Source organism: Lemur catta, chromosome 7, assembly GCF_020740605.2.
Source record: "Lemur catta isolate mLemCat1 chromosome 7, mLemCat1.pri, whole genome shotgun sequence".
Lineage (NCBI taxonomy): Eukaryota > Metazoa > Chordata > Mammalia > Primates > Lemuridae > Lemur > Lemur catta.
Genome location: NC_059134.1, coordinates 75766556 through 75784121, shown reverse-complemented (window position 1 = coordinate 75784121; position 17566 = coordinate 75766556). Strand labels below are relative to the sequence as shown.

Sequence of the window (17566 nt, the reverse complement as noted above, 5' to 3'; positions counted from 1 at the left end):
CATCAAACATATCAAATTTTAAAATAACATCTATAAATAGGACTCAATTACCATAAAATATCTGTAATTGGTAATATTATTATTAAAGGTTAATAAAATAATTAAATTGCTACACTCCATGACTTTTATTTCCTTTGTGAATTACCCATTGGTTAATAAAATAGCATATTTTCTAATAGTGGTCTCTATTGTGCATTATACTGTAATTGTGATTCTCTCCTGCAGTTTTATAGAAACTCCAGTTTTACCCTGGTTGTTAAATAGTGCTTTGGTAAGACGGCTAATTAGGAGCTCTGAGAAGAAACAAAGGTTCTTATATTCCCATTTCACTCACCAACTATTTTACTGGGCAAAAGGGACAGTTACTGGGGAAAAGATGCAAAAGTAAAACCAAAACAAAACAAAACAATGATTTCATCTTTATAGTTCCTTCGATAATTGAAAGACAACCCTTAATTACTGTAACAACACCTCATTTCAGGCCAAAAACATCTCCTGAGAGCCTACTGCATGAAAGGCCCTGCAATCATTCTCTTTCTTAATTCTAAATGGTGAGCAAATTTATAAAACCACTAGTTATCACTCGTCTGATCCCGATTTTATTGGACCTATGGCAAATGGTATAAACAGGCCTTGAAAAATAATCCCCAAACTGAATGAAATATTTAGATATTAATATGCTCATTTTTATCAACATTTTTACCTTTTGATAATGTTCTGAACTCAAATATCACATCATGTGACTATATAATAACATCTACAATTAATTAAATGATCAGCCTCCTCCAGGATTCACTTTATACTAACTAGTTTAAACCTGCATGGTCTATTACTTTGGCCAATCTCTTGTCAGTACTTTTAATGTACTCAGTACTTTTAATGTCCTTCCCTGTACAACCCTAAAATTCTCCAATCCTCTGTCTTCTCCATTACTTAAAAAGTCAGCTTTGTTCTTCATGATTTTTCACATCAAAGACTTTTGAGCTGAGCAAAACCAGCAGAGGGAGGAAATTCAAACTTACTGAGAATAAAAGTCTTCAAGATTAAAAATAAAGGATTGCTAAAACTCTAAAACCCACCCAGATAACAGCATTCTGGATCTAAAAGTAAGTATCTATATTGGGATATTCATTCATTCATTCGTTCAGTCAGTGATTTATTCATCCAAAAATACATATACTGTGCATCTATATGCCAAACATTATGTTAGACTCGCAGATGAATAAAACATAAACTGTATCCTCAAGAATCTTAGAGTCTAGCCAGCCATGGTGGCTCATGCCTATAATCCCACCACTTTGCAAGACAGAGATGGGGGGATCACTTGAGGACAGGAGTTCAAGACCAGCCTAGGATAGCATAGTGAGAGCCTGTCTCTACAAAAAAAATTTTTTAATTAACCGGGCGTGGTGGTGTGTGCCTGTAGTCCTAGCTACTTGGAAGGCTGAGGTGGGAGGATCGCTTGAGCCCAGGATTTCGAAGCTACAGTGAGCTAAGATCACACCACTGCATTCAGCCTGTCTCTTTAAAAAAAAAAAGACTCAGAGGCTAACAAAGGGGTAAAGACAAGGAAACGACTGAGTAGAACACTATGGTACAGCATGGGGGAGGATAATATACCTATGGGGAAACTGCAAAGACGGAGGCCAGTTCTACCGAAAGAGTATAGAGATTATAAGAGACAACTCTACACATCCAGGATCCTTGTTCTCTTCTTTTGGTAGGAATATATTAATTTTCCTTATGGAAGCAATCCTTCTCTCATTTTATTATTTAGTCTGAGCAACTGTCAATCAAGATGTGAGAGTATGACCTGGTCAGAATGTTGGCTACTCATCAGACTCTAGCTTGCTGAAATTTTAATCTTGATAAAAATGATGTAATAAAGTTAATAGCTAAATATTAATGAGCACCCGTATGTATTAGGTACTACTCAGTGCTTGTGTGTATTACTTACTTAGTACTCATAACAACTCAGGGCTGGGTGTGATGGCTCACGCCTGTAATCCTAGCACTCTGGGAGGCCGAGGCGGAAGGATTGCTCAAGGTCAGGAGTTCGAGACCAGCCTGAGCAAGAACGAGACCCTGTCTCTACTAAAAATAGAAAGAAATTATTTGGACAACTAAAAATATATATAGAAAAAATTAGCCGGGCATGGTGGCACATGCCTGTAGTCCCAGCTACTCGGGAGGCTGAGGCAGGAGGATTGCTTGAGCCCAGGAGTTTGAGGTTGCTGTGAGCTAGGCTGATGCCATGGCACTCTAGCCCGGGCAACAGAGTGAGACTCTGTCTCTCAAAAAAAAAAAAAAAAACTCAGTAAGGTGGGTACCATTATTATCTACACTTTATAAATGGGAAAACTAAGGCACAGAGAAGTTAAATAATTTTCCCAAGCTAATAAATGGTAAAGTTATGATTTAAGCCTGGGTGCTCTGGCCCCTGAGTCCATTAACCACATCTGTTCAGCTGCCCTCTCTATAAAATGTTTGAAATTATGAATTCTGACCGTGGTAGTCTGAAATGACTGTCCATGTAACTATGCTACATAACCCTTGGAAACAGTCTAATTCTTAGGCCCTCTAAGCCCAGGTTCACTTTCCTTCAAATTTCTTTTTTCCCAAGAGGAACCCCATATCTTTCCAATAAATTCTATTTTTGCTTATGTTAGCTAGAGTTGGTTTTTATTTATTTAGTACCAGAGAGTGAAGTTCAGCCACTAGGACTCAGAAAAATCCTGTAGTATTTGGAATTGGTGTTGCAAATGTTATTAGCACACAACTGTGGAATGGATAATAGCAGCCCATGGTATTATACAGGGGTTGGAAAAGAATACTGTTTTTTGTGGGGTCTTAAGCTTATGCTATTTGGGCACTCTCTTTATGAAAAATAATATAGAAATATGAATACAAAATTAGGCACGAAGTTAAATATTCATTTACTATAGCAAAGCATAAGCAATTAATAACTTAAAAAATGATAAACACTAGAACCATCGTAAAACACAGAAAAACAACATAATAGTTTTATTAATTGTCTGATGGAACCCTAATTTTCCCTAAATATTTTTGTTTTATGCACTTTGATCACCTCTTCATAAACAACGGTTTAGAAATATTTGCATAAGGAGAATAGAAATATAATGGAATCTTTCCTCTAGCATGATTAACTAGAATAAATTTTTAAATAATTTTTTAGAAAAATCTCTTTCAGCTTCACCTCACAACTCATTATTGGTGAACATCATAAATTCTGAAATTTATAAAAATTCTATTATCCAATTTGGAGAAATCTATCAAGATTCTTTCATTTGTGAGTTGGATATAGAATTTTCCACAGAATAGCTATGATTTAAGAAATTTAGATAATAATATGATTTGCATTTGGTATTGGTTCCTCTCTTTTGCTTATATCCTGGCCCTTTGCCAGGTCTTGTACACAAATGAGAAAAACCTAAAATTCTTATCTTGGTTGAGGGAAAGAGACAAGAAGAGGAAGAGCAGCCCGGGATATAAAACAAGCACTTCCTATAGGGAATAGAGAAGGTACACAGTGGATTCCCCTACTCCTGGTATTTTCCTGGACCAGGCTAAAAAAAAAAATATATTTATGAACCTGGACATTCCTGGAACAACAGTTCTGTTCTTAAAATCTCAGTTAGCTACAGATTAAAGAATCCATATTCTAAGCCAGAGCTGACAACCTCTACCAGGTGTCAAAATAGTACAGCCTGGCTCAGGATGGGTTTAGATTCATCTCACAGCAAGACTCGGGAATTCCTGGCCAACTAGTTACGTAGCCTCAACATACATTTAAAACGTTGAGTGCCACTAAGTGTATTATGACAGGGTTTTTCTCTATCTATATAATAGATTCCGAGGGTGTTTGTCTGAGGAGATCAGGATGTAATTTTAGGTTTGGTAGAATTAATTCACTCTGACTATACTAAGATGTCCTGAATTCAATATGCTAGAACAGGAGCCAAGGATGATCCTATAAAAGTTTGCTAGATTTGATAATGCTAGATCTGACGTTTTCCCGCACTAAATGACACTAAAGGGCCAGAAATCACTTGCTATAATATAGATAAAGGATAAAAACTTGAAGAAATGCCACATCCAATTTATAACATACACCTCACATAAGCATAGCTTTGGCTATGTTACTCAGTGGAGACTAAGAGGCTCTCTTTTTAAGTAAGATGTGAAGAGTAAGTTAATGAAGAAAGGTTCTAAATTTAATATGACATTTCCTTCCAGTAAGGGACAGGAGCTTATTGAAATAAGCTTCCTCATTTTGATGTGAATGGGGATTCTCGGAGTGGCAGGGATACATGGTGGCACTTAATTTGCAGAGGCATAGTAGATACGGTGGCCAGAATCCACAACAGGCCAATCATATCTCTTAACATGACCTGAATCATAAGAAATCTGACTATAGTTCATTAATCATGGAACCTTCAGATGTAAATTGAAAAGTCAACTTCCTAAATTCTTATTTTGTACAACAATAACAACAAAAAACAATAAAATGAGAGAATATTCTGATCACTCAGTTCCCAGACTAGAGACAATTTATAGACCCAGAGCCCATTAAGTGAAGGGAGTGATGAGGTCAGACTTTACTATAAAGCTTCCTTCTAATCTCCATCAAAGGGACTTGAACTGTTTACTATGCATTCAGTAAAGGGAAATACCTTGTGGGGATTAAGTGGACAGGTAGATTTTTGACCTATGTCCACTTCACACTATCACTAGTACCCCTTTGAGAAATAGCATAGGTTATGTTGAAAGTAACACAGCTTATTTTTATATTTTTAAATGCATAATTTACATGGATATTCTCAGCAACTGTCAAAATTTTTATTCACTGACACATGGCATAAGTTCTTATGTGGTAAAAGGACCAATGTAAAAAAAGTTATCTATGTAAAAAGACCTAAAAAGAATCACAGATAACTATTATCAATGAGCTGAACATTGCAAGGAAAGTGATTTCTATCGCATCTCCTTTCAATCCCAGCCAATATAAAAGATCAATGGGACTTGGAAAACAGCAAGAAAACTGTAATGAAGTAACACCTTTAATCAGAATTGCTGTTACAGATGTGGTCTTTTCACTGAAGTGTATCAGTCAATATCCTGGTACTTGACATTCATCTATTGGTTTGGAAGATGCAATTTTCTTAATTCTAATAAATAGAAAACTCCAGAATCAGTTTTCGTACATTTGACAGAAACAACATAAATCTTCCTGTCCTGCACACCAACTCTAGCTCTGTGACATAACCTACAGGCACCATGGACATTTCAACAGCCCACAAGGCAGTAAACTCCTTTCCTATCCTATGATATTTTGCTGATTTGAGGTTGGAGAGCAGGAATATTAGGAAAGCTGCATGCCTTCAGAAAATACCTGCATTTCCCATGAAAATGCAGGAAGGGGACTCTGGCAACTAAATGGAGTTTCTGGGTCTAGTAGCAGGAACATTACCTTCTTAGGAAAAGATACTATGCAAATGTTCCTAGCTTGCTATTGTTGTCTGATGGAGACTGAATCTCTGTCATGGGATACCAGGGACCATGAAATTTGAACTGTTTGTCATGGATTTAGTGCCATATGATCCACTCGGCCATATTTTTGATTGTGCCTAGAGCTACTTTATCATTTAGTAGAAGTACCATATATGGGATTAGATTAGGCCTGGAGATCCAGTCATATTCCATGAGCACATCATTCCCTCTCTATCATGCCCGCTTTTTCACACTGCTGCTTTTTTCTCCCCATCAGCCTGCACATAGAGCCCATTATTGTCTCCTATGACCAGCTGACTATGGGTAAAACCAAAAGTCAAGCTGCCTTACATATTATTCTTGTTATTCCATTTGGTACACCAACATGTATTGCTATGGCATGAAAGCCCCATTTAGACATATCTCTGTAAGATGGTATGGAACATAAACCCTGCCGGTGAGAAAACCACTAAGCAAGACATTTTATTATCTCTGATCTAGTGGTGAAGATTTGGCCAGGTAGGTGGTCAGGGCCTTAGAAAAATAGTGACAAGGAAATTTAACTTTATACTGTGAAGTAATTTAGTATATTTAAAGCTTGAAGATATTTATATTCATTTTTTATAAATTCTGAGTGATTAGACTTGTACTACTAACTTTTCTACTTTTTTCTTTATCCTTTAGTCCCAGGCAACAAAACACCCAGCAAAAAATCATTTTTCCCACATGTATTTTCCCCATCTCATCAACATCTCTGTTGTTTTAATTGCATTGTAGAACAATCAATGTTTAAGGAATATAAAATCATTTTAATTGTACAGCCAGAAATGAATGACTACAGATTAATTACAACTGAGACTTTTTTTCTTTTCATAAAAAGACTTTTATCACTTTTACCACACTTTCCTGTTTTGTCAGAGATATCAGTAAATACAAATCTCCGGATTTCTCTGAATTATATCTTGATAAGATTTTCTCTGAACAAAAAGTTCTGTTGATTTTTTTGAGGGGAAAAACTCTAATCTTTACGTCTTATTCCCAGGTGGTACACAATAACTTCCTGAGGTATTGTTACCTTGCAGCTCAGGGAACTAGGTATTCTTGATGGGCAAATGTATTGTAGGCATTCTATCTGAGTAGGATGTTCTTTCCCCCGAACAAGGACTGGATTCTACATTTAGATGGTTAATGTTCAGTTCCTTCCTTGGAGCATAATGTAGCATTCTACTAGGAGACAGAACTACTTTTTTTTTTCTTTCTTCTCTCTTTTTGCTTCATCTGCTTCAAACTTGATCTAACCACCCAGGGCTCTTTGAAGTCAAAGGAAGCTCTGAACCCAGAGGGACTCTGATGTCTGAGGCAGAGACTCTCAAAATAAATGAGACAAATGCAAAGGAATGTTAGCAGAAAAAGAGGTTAAACTCTTTGAATATCTTGCCCCGTGTTGATGCCCCATGATTGACAGAGTCCTGTACATAAATCGAAAAGTTGTGATTGGTGGAAAATGAAAACAGAGTAAATATACAATAACAAGGAGTTTGTACAGTGGTGCACTGTTTGGACCAGGAAGAGAAAGTTCATGCATAAACCTAACAATTATCCTGTCTTGATTAGAGATGCTAACTTTGAGTCAGGAAACTAATAGGCATAAAATCCAACCATAGACTTGTCATTTGTTTTGGCTTTCTCATCCTAATAGAATATCAGAAAGATTAGTTTCATTTAGATTTTTGCCTTTAAAGGTCCTGAGTTCCAAGAATATTAAGATTTATAGCTATGGTAAATTTATCATATTATGGTATTAATATATATAAACTAATTAAATAAAATTATGCATTAAAGTTATGCACACTGGTCTCAAATGCTTCCATCCAACTACTGTCTAACTCTGTGAAGTCTCTGCATTGCTCCTATACTAAGTGAGAAAACGTCTCACCACGCAAAGACTAAGATTAACTGCTTAGAGCTCACATACATAGAGAGGCTATTTTTACATTGATCTATTGAAGCCTGGAAAAAAGAATCATAGGATAGAATTTATTTCTATTCAAAGTACTTTATCAAACCAGAGCAGGATATAAAAGAGTCATGGATTTATATCTAAAATATCAAATATGTAAACTGTCTAACATTTATTAAAATTTACTTTCAAAGAGTAAGAGTACTTAAATCATTCTTAACACAGACATACTTCACACATACCAGGCATAACCTATTCACTCAAATATGTTTACACAGCTGTAAAATCCCCCAAATTAACTATCAATCAGGAAAAATAAAAACATTTCTGTAAAACTGAAGATATGAGATTTAAGCTGGTAGAAAAAAATTACAAAGGGCTTCCTGTGACATAGCTTTTGATGGGATCAAGTTTTATTCTTAGTATTTTAAAAGTAATTCTGTTTGAACATCTCCCTATCCATAGTAGTTTCACTAATTCATAGAGGGTATTGACCAACTCATCCATCTTCACCATCATTGCCCTAAACTTTGCCAAGGTGGAAAACAGTTCTGTACACATACACACAAGCGTGCATGCACACACACCACAAAAGCAGACAATATTGTAACCTCCAGGTTACTTACTTAGGTTATTTATGTCCAATTTAAAAGCCTCCTTTTTTTCCCCTATGTGAAATATTCACCGTAATCCTAAAGACCTGGGTTTTGGTGAATCCATTATTGTTTAAGTTTATATTTAACAATAACAAAATATTATACAATCTCATATCATCTTTGTTTAGAGGCAAAAAATGGATTGAAAACTACTAGTTTAACAAAAGTATATTGACGAACAATAACACCCATGAAAACACTGACCATTTGGTTTTTTTATTTAAAAAAAGTTCTCATAAAAAGTAGAAAAGCTAGCCATATTTGCATTTTTTATATAGTAAGGCACATGCTATTATTAATTTAAGTTACATATCATTGGCAATTAGTTGTGAAATATATAAATGCTGCCAAGGACACAGAAAGCAATTCAGTCAAGAGCAATTGTGTCAGCTGCTAACTCAGATCAAATTTGATTTTTTGAGCATGGAAAGTGAGGTCATAGTGGATATTTTTAAACTTGTAGTTGTTCAAGTAACAAAGTTAAGTTTTCGTACTAAAATATATTTATCATAATCAAAATAAGTTTTAGTTTTATATTCAATTAAACAAAATTGCTCAGGGTCAAGGAAGTATTTTAAGTTTAATAAAATCTTACTGCAGTTCTACTAACTTTGAAAGAAAAATTTCCTTTGTTTCTTTTATATTTTATAATTTTATTATAAAAAATTATATAATATTAAAGTAAATGTTTAAAAGGAAAATAGCTATAAAAATCCTAACCCATAAATGTTCTCAATATTACATATTTTCATAGAGATTTGGGATAAATCTATACATATTCGCAAATAGCAGCTATCATGCTAAAGACAAGCATTTACAAAGTATTTTCTTCTAATTAATCTAAAATTCTCATCAGGGTCTCTTAATTCTCACATAGGGAGAAGATAATATTTATCAAGAGCTTTTTGTGCAATGATCTATGGAAGGTATATATACATAATTATTAATACTATTTTATAGATAAAAAACTAATGTTCAGATATATCCAATTAATAAATAACAAAAATAGAAAAAAATTAACTAGGTGCGATGGCATACACCTGTAGTCCCAGTTACTCGGGAGGCTGAGGGAGGAGGATTGCTTGAGCCCAGGAGTTTGAGGTTGCAGTGAGCTATGATGATACCATGGCACTCTAGCAAGGGTGACAGAGCAAGACTCTGTCTCATTCATTAATTAATTCATAAATAAATAAATAACAAAACTAGAACCTAAGCAAAATGTGTGCAATGTCAAAGTCTGATTTATGGGCTAATGCTTTGGGGCTATCTTACACTTGACAGTCTCATAATGACAATTCTATTTGGGGATCTTTGCTTCTGTTTTAAAAAGCAAAGCCTTGGCCAGGCATGCTTGCTCACATATGTAATCCTAGCACTTTGGGAGGCTGAGGCAGAAGGTCCGCTTGAGCCCAGGAGTTTGAGGTTGCAGTGAGCCATGATGATGCCACCGTACTCTAGCCCCGGTTACAGAGCAAGACCTTGTCTCAAAAAAAAAAAAAAAAAAAAAGCAAAGGCTTATAAAACAAAGCAAAACCAGAAAACTGTACAGTAGCCTTAGCAGAGTTTAGTCTTTATTACTATGAAGGATGCAACTGATGTCTATTGAGGCATTGGGCTCTCTGTCCTCAACAACGGGCAATACAGCAATACAAATGCAGGTTTCAGGACCAATGCAATGTGAAGGCAATGCTCTCCAGACAGAGTCTGGGCACAACATTTTTTTCCCTCTGTTAATTGCTTTACAGTAAATTTTCTATACAAATTGTCCTCCTATTAGGCATTATGTTTTCTCTCCAGGAAGCTGAAGAGGTGGCCAGTTACATTATAATGGAAACCACAGAAAAATAATTGGCATCTTAATTTTAAGCTTGACATGGAACATTTTCATAATCAATCTCTTCATGTCTGTGCTACCCATAGTGAACCAAAATGAGAGACCACTAGATCTTGAAAAAAGATATCTGTGTCAAATTCTTGCTTGGTCACTTACAAGCCAGGCAATCTTGCACAAATTACTTAAGAGTCTGCATCCATCCAACAGAGAAAGAAAAAAGAACCCAGTAGTTACCAAAGTTTGTTGCATGTTAGAATCACCTGGGGAGCTTTTTTAAAATTCCAATGCCCAGGTTTCACCCTACGCAGATTAAACCAGAATGTTTTGGTATAGGATACAGGTTTCAGTATTTTCTTTTTAAAGATGCTCAAGTTAATTCCGATGTGCAGCAAAGTTTCACAGCCACTGAATTAATACCTTTACTGAGTTGCTTTCAAGATTAAAAAAGTATGGGTGAGGATTTGTATATTATACAGTACTTTACAGAATGTTATAATATATCTGAAAACTAAGTAGAGTGCTGATACACACAAACAAAATTATCACTTTTAGTCTTTTTTTGTCAGAGTTACAGAAATAGTTTAACAGTTGCTTTTTGCTTTAAGCTGTCTTCAAAATTATTTTAACCTTATTTTTTATTTCTTTTCATTTTCTATTAAAAATATTTTTAAAGTATCATATATCTTGTTTTCTTCTATAAATATCAAACATTATACTTTTATCAGGTGTTTATGATAACTAAAAAAGAATATTAGACTAATAGATAGAAAAGAAATCTAAGCAGTCAGAAATAAATTTGTCCAACATTAATTAGTTCAATGCTACTACTTATTTAAAACAAACAAAAATATTACACTCCAGATATATTGTTCTAATATTCTGTCATAATATTTTTGAAAACAAAGACCTATTCAGTAAATCCTTCTTGGCTAGATTTGTTCATTGCCTGATGACACAATTATTTCTCTATTAAGTTTTAATCAATACATCAGGTTGAGCCAGTTTATACATGGCACTCTTTTAACACCATCATTTTCCATAAATCATATTATTTAATTAGACTTAACAAAGGTTTGTGTAAATTATGGAATGGGAGTGCAAATAACATGTTACTTAATTAAAAAGCACCTTCTGTGCTTTGTTGTTAGTATAGACCTCGATGCATCCATTCACAACAAATTCTCAAATTACACTCAATTCTTATGTAACTAGTAGTACAAATGTAACCTACTACCTAACAGTGATTTATGCCCTGGGATCTTTTTTACCTTTGTGGGCTTGTTAGCATCCATGCTCTCTTTAAATTTCTCCTGCACAGTTTCTGCAAGTTGACAGAGCAAGGCTCCATTATCCAACTTCTCCATAAAAGTTTCTGCTGTGATCTCCTTTCCTGAAACAACAAAATGAAACACTATAAAAGCATGATCATTTCTTAACACAAATGTCAGATTCATACTAAATAATATATTTGACACAATTTTTATCACTGCAATTTTTATTCCAGCTTAGTTACATATCTGGAATAGGAACTTACCAAGAAGAATTGTTTCTTTGGAAGTATATGTGTTCCTTTGGTTGCATGAATCTCAACATTTTACATTTTCATAATATAGTTCTAACTGCATAAAAGTTTTATTTCATGTAAAAGATGGCAAAATGGTATCCTGGGTGAAAGATTTCATCATTTAGTAATCAGGGGAAATGAAAGCCAACCAGTTCACGGAACTCAAAGAACCAGCTTTACCAGTGATGATCCAGTTTGGCCTGTGATTCATTCAATTCTCATCCTCAGTGGACCATTCAATTACTTTGACCCACAAGGCAGGCCATAAAGCAGGACTGAGTCTGGTGTATGTCTGATTACAAGAACACCATATCTTTTCTCATTAATTTAAAATACAGCCATTTATATATGCATAAAAAAAATCAACCACCATTGGCAACTTTAATACCATGGCCTATGGATAAAACCACATCTCTAAATTCTATTAAACTGGTTTTCCTGATTAAAATAATACAGGCAAAAGTAATGCAAATGATAAACTCTCTGTAAAAAAAAGTTCCCTTTTTGACCACTCCGTTTCCTACCACAACCCTTGAACTATGGAATTATTAGGTTGAGATCTCTGCTTTTTTTCCTCTGTCCTCACATCTTCAACTACCACTCTTATAAACATGATTCACAATTACTCATCCCTGACATTTAACCAGATGCCAGTTAGAAGTTACTTACTTCTTATGTGGCCTGTAAAGTATATTCTTTGATTTTCTAACAGCTTTATTGAGACATAATTTATATACATTATAATTCATCCATTTAAAGTATGTAATTCAATGACTTTTAGTATATTCAGAGTTGTGCAATCACCACCATAAGTTTAGAACTTCTTTTTTTATCATCCTGAAAAGAAACTCTGTACCTTTTAGCTGTTATACCTGACTCCTCTATCCTCTAGCCCTATAAATAAGCACTCGCTTTCTTATATGCTCTTTCACAATTTATCTTTCCCAAAGCTCTCTCCTTTTCCAGGTTCCTATTTCTATAAGTTTCAGAATATTTCATTTTCCTGCCTTAAGTTTCTATAACTTATTATCCACATGTCCTGTAGATTCAAGCATCCTTCTATTTCTCATGCCATAATCTTAATAAAAATTTTCATGATCTTGTGCCCAAACCTCTAGCAAGAAGAGCAATGACTATTCCTTGTGTCCTCAACTTCTCTCTCCAATACATACCACACTCACTGCAAAAATTAATGTTGCTTAACACCATCCTCACTGAGTCATTTTTCAGATACCTTTATTGCACAGTTGCTAATCTTTTCCTCCATCTAGAATGAAATCTGTGCCCTTGAACTAAATATCCAAAGTGCCCCCGTCATGTGCCTCTAACCCACCTTTCTCATCTAACATCTCTATACTCTTCTCTGTGGTCTATAGGCTGCCTTCACAGGTCCCCTCACAGACCTTCCTGTTTCTACTGCTATGCTTCTCTTCCTGGCATGGTCCCTGCCTTCAGGGCCCTACCTTCTCTCTGCTTGGCCAAGTTCTACCTTTCCTTTAATCACAGTTCCAGAACGAGATTCTCCCAGTGCACCTTGATCTCTTTTCTCTATGCTCATACTCATAATATCACTTACTTTGGCACTTATCAAACATTTTCTTCTATTGCTAGTAAAATGTGTCATATAGAGTTGTCTTCTTCAAAATGCTATAAAACTCTTGAGGTATATATATTTTTGTTTCTCCTACAGAGGTAAGGTTATTCATATATAGCAGGCATCTAGTACATGTGTTTAGTGAGCATGAGAATTCCAAATGAAGAAATAAATTACTGGAAAACTTTTAGAAAACATTGGGTATTATTTTTGTAAAATGTACTTAAGTTAAAAGCAAAATAATTGGGGAAGTATTTAAAAGTTTTATACTGAGACTCTTATAAGGCTTATCTGTTATCTTAAGAAACATGCCTGTAGCTCAATTCAATGAATACTTTAAATATAATCCAACTGGAACAACATATAAACTATTTGCTTCTAGTTAAACTTACAATATCTAATATATTTGGATTTCAAGAAACATCTGTTTAAAATGATTTTTTTTTTCCTATTTTGTGGGGGAAGAGCCGGTAAAGAGGAAAAAAGAATTACTTTTTTTAATGATCTTTTTTTCCCTGCTGGATAGTTCATATTTTAGCCCCCAGTTAGGATAATGACTTCTGCAGGTGGAAAAACATCAGTAGCTCTAAGTACTCACCACACAGGTAGCCTGTGCAGAACTACTTTTATTTCAAAATTGTATGTAGTTCAGCTCAACTCAGAAATGAAAGTAGCAGTCTCAAGATACAAAAAGCCAGCATAACAGAATTTATGGTGTAATCACTACATGGTCCTGCATTCTTTATCAATAATAAGAAAGTTATTTTGCAAACAGGTATGAAAAATAAATATTAGAAATGGGTTTTTTAAATTATAACTTTATCTAAATGTGTTTAAATTTCAAGATAAAGAAAGTGCACTTTAAGTTGTTGAATGATTCCTTTATAAATTACTTGTACAATTTTCTACATTTGTAGGAGATCTTCAGGTATTTTTATTTCATCGAGTTCCATGGCAATTTGAAGATTCCATTCATAAATTTAAGTGACAAGATGATTACAATAAACTTAAAAGAACTTGTCAATCATAAAAAGAAAAATGGCTTTCATTAAAAAGTCATTAGCAATTTACCAAAATTACTATGATTTTTACTTTTTATGCTTTGTATCTCAAGATTTTTAGTTATCCTGCTTTTCGTGAATACTTGAAGAAAGAATTTTACATTGAACATCTGTATCTAATGAAAAATATATTAGGTGTCAGCTTTCAATTCTGTATACTTTATAGCTCAGAAAGGTGAGATTTTTTTTTGGCTAAACCAGACTGTTACATAGTTTATAGTTGAAATGTACTGCCTCAAATGAAGAAAAAAATGCAAGACTGAGAAGTTTAAAAAAAAAAAAGCACTTCATATGTAATGTATTTTCCATCCAACAATTAAGAATTATTAAATATACATTTTAAATATACTGTATGGTTATAAGAAATCAGTTATAATCTTAATATGGGCTGATATATTATCTCACTCCTTATTGCATTAATATTACCAACAGTATTTAAAATTTTATATATATACCCATATATATATAAAATACAGCATAAAACTAGTTGAATTTAAACATGGTAAATCCATAAGAATAGGCCACAAAGAACTAATTATAATTTCTCAAGTAAAATTCATACAAAGCTAAATATTTATTAACAGAATCTGATCTTCTTTAACCTAAATGGTGTAGCTGGTTTGACATGTCAGATTATACAAACCAGAAGCAGTGGGATTTTCGCATCAGAGAATCATTTCTTCCCCAACCCTGTACTTTCAGTGTTATTGGTGTGTTTAGGGAAAGAAAGGACAATGAATGGTTATAATTAAATCGTCTTGGAGATTGTAAAGACTATTGGATTGAAGATCAATCTGGATTATCCTAGTCTAGAAATAATATTTTTACTTCCTCAGTTCATAATTGTGAACTTTGATCTTCACACAACCAAAGCAGTTGTGATTGACAATTTGCCAGTAGAGAAAGATCAAGGAGTTTGATTAAATATTGTGGTTAGTCACTTCCCCTTAAAATATTAGGGCTCAATGATTGGAAATAAATATCTGAGTGAAATCTTTATCAGGCAACTAAAATCAATATACATGCTTATACATATCAGTATATTCCTCCTAGAAATATATTTGCCATAATTTTCATAAAGATTTAAGTATCAATTTATAAAGTATTCTACACCGGAGCCACCTGGAAAAATGATCCCTTTTATCTTTTATGCTGCTTAAAAAGAATGTTTTCCTTTCAATAAATGAAAAGTACTGAATTCCTAAAGGTTCCTAATAATCATATTTAATATTCTTGTTATATGCCAGACATCATTCTAAGCACTTTACATTCATATATTTAACCTTCTTATAAGACTGTAAAATGGGTGTTACTATTATATGTATTTTATAGATAATGAAACTGAGATATGTAGATTAAGTAATTTGCCTAAGGTCAGACAGCACGTAGAGGAATCCAGCTCTTTAACCCAGGAAGTCTAGGTTCAGAGTGTAGGCTCTTAGCCACTATGCTTTACTACTTAAATATTTGCTGAATACACATATGATTATTTCCTATAGCAATAGTAGTCTCCCTAAGAATTGCAGTTGTATTTTTCTCTGTAGAAAAAAACATGGAAAGCTTTTCAGGAAAAGACAAGCTTAGTTGAAGACAGTGTTGTTGGAAATGAATATCAGTCCATCTTGTAGATTGGAGAATGACTGACAATATAATTCGGGCACATTCTGAAATTTGGCTTGATTTACTGAAGAAAGCTGATATATTTTTAATCTGTAAATAAGATCCAGATACTACTAAACTCTACTTCCATCTTCACTGCACCTCTCAATCTCAATATATTTCTCTAACTGGAGAACTCAAAGTAACTTATTTGCTATCTTAACCCAAATTATTCAGATATGAGACTGAAATTTGAAGCTTGTGAGATAGAAAATGATTCATTGTATGCAGATACCCTAGACTAACACCTGCTTTACCAGTGTTTACCCTGCATTTATGTCAATAAAAGACAAAGCTGGTTCTGTTGGAAAAGTCAGGTAAAAAATTAGGCACTAACTGCTCTGCAAGGTTTCAACTTGTGAACATGAACTTGATTCTTTAAACTTTTGAACTAGCACAAGATGCCACTTTTCCTAAGGAATTTTTATTGACCATACTAAGAATATAGGAACCTTGCAGGTAAGTACCTGGTGAAAGGATTTTAAGAAAAAAGAAAAGCTAGCTGTTTCAAACTCATTAGACTGCAACTATATTTGACAGCAGTAACCTTAATATGTGCTTAACATTTAATGCTGAAAGTGTATCATAGTTCAGAAATCAATGAAAACAATGGAAACATTATATCTTAGTTGTATTAAGCAGAAAACAACTGAATTTTTTTATGAATGTAGAAATATCAGAGAAAGTCACCATAACATCAACTGTCATAATGCATTTTCTAAATATAAGTAAAATCAACTCAGCACACTTAACTTGTAATATATCTTATGATTTACTCAAAGTTCCAACATTGTCTAAACACATGTGCCTACCTCCTAAAGATCTACAATCTTTAAGAATAATGTCAATTTCTTTGATGCTTAATAGCTATTAATCCTTTCTCAAAAAATATACTCTCATGATACATAGTGTTATTAGACAAATATTAACTCAAAGGCAAACCTTCATTCTCAAATTATTAAAAAATATAAATGAAATAAAAAATGTGAGAACATTTATGGTGGTATGCTCGTTTCAAAGCCGAGCCAACAACAATCTTCAAAAGTCCATTAACAATCATAAAATTAGTAGAATGTGCCTAATCTATTTGAATGACGAGTGGTTTCTGTAATCTGGGTTTGTTAATAACATTCAGCTAGCTCACAATGACAATTAAAATTTTACTCAATATTTACTTATATAAGCATTTTATGTTCTAATATGCCCTAAAGACACAGTTAACAAACAAATGAGCAACAGTTGCTTCATGACCAAAGGCAACAAAACAGATGACCTAAAACAAAGATGAAATGTGTATATGTAACACATTGACTGCCACACTAGAAAAAAAAAATTTCTTTGGGGCCTCAGTGTTTTATTACAAAAATAGAATAAAAACTTTGAAAACAAAATGATCTTTTCTAATTTAATAAAAAAATAATGAAAAACAAAATTTATTGACTTCTGTTCATTTAATCCATGCCTTTAGAATTAATTTGTCAATATTAATTGTAACAATAAGAACATCAACAAGTAAGATTTTCACAAACCGACTGCAGGGTTTTGCCCAGGTTTAGCTTCACAAGGCCCTGGGCTCAAAACTAGCATAAGTTAAATACAACTCATATGGCAGTTGATGTGTTCATGCCTAACAAAGGACAATGGCCAAAGAAACTTTTTATAAAGAAGGCTAGGATATTCACGACTCCTTTGCTATCCTTTTTGAATGTGTATCATAAAACTGCTCC

At 33.8% G+C, this 17566-nt stretch overlaps 1 protein-coding gene across 4 annotated transcripts in view; it reads right to left on the bottom strand.

The window, feature by feature from the left end:
* Positions 1-17566, bottom strand: part of GAS2 (growth arrest specific 2) — a 122879-nt gene that overhangs the window by 92631 nt on the left and 12682 nt on the right. For all 4 annotated transcript variants that reach the window (XM_045557689.1, XM_045557688.1, XM_045557691.1 and 1 more), the window contains exon 3: positions 11230-11351. In XM_045557689.1, the coding sequence (XP_045413645.1) occupies positions 11230-11351 (122 nt within the window). The remainder of the gene's footprint in view (positions 1-11229; positions 11352-17566) is intronic.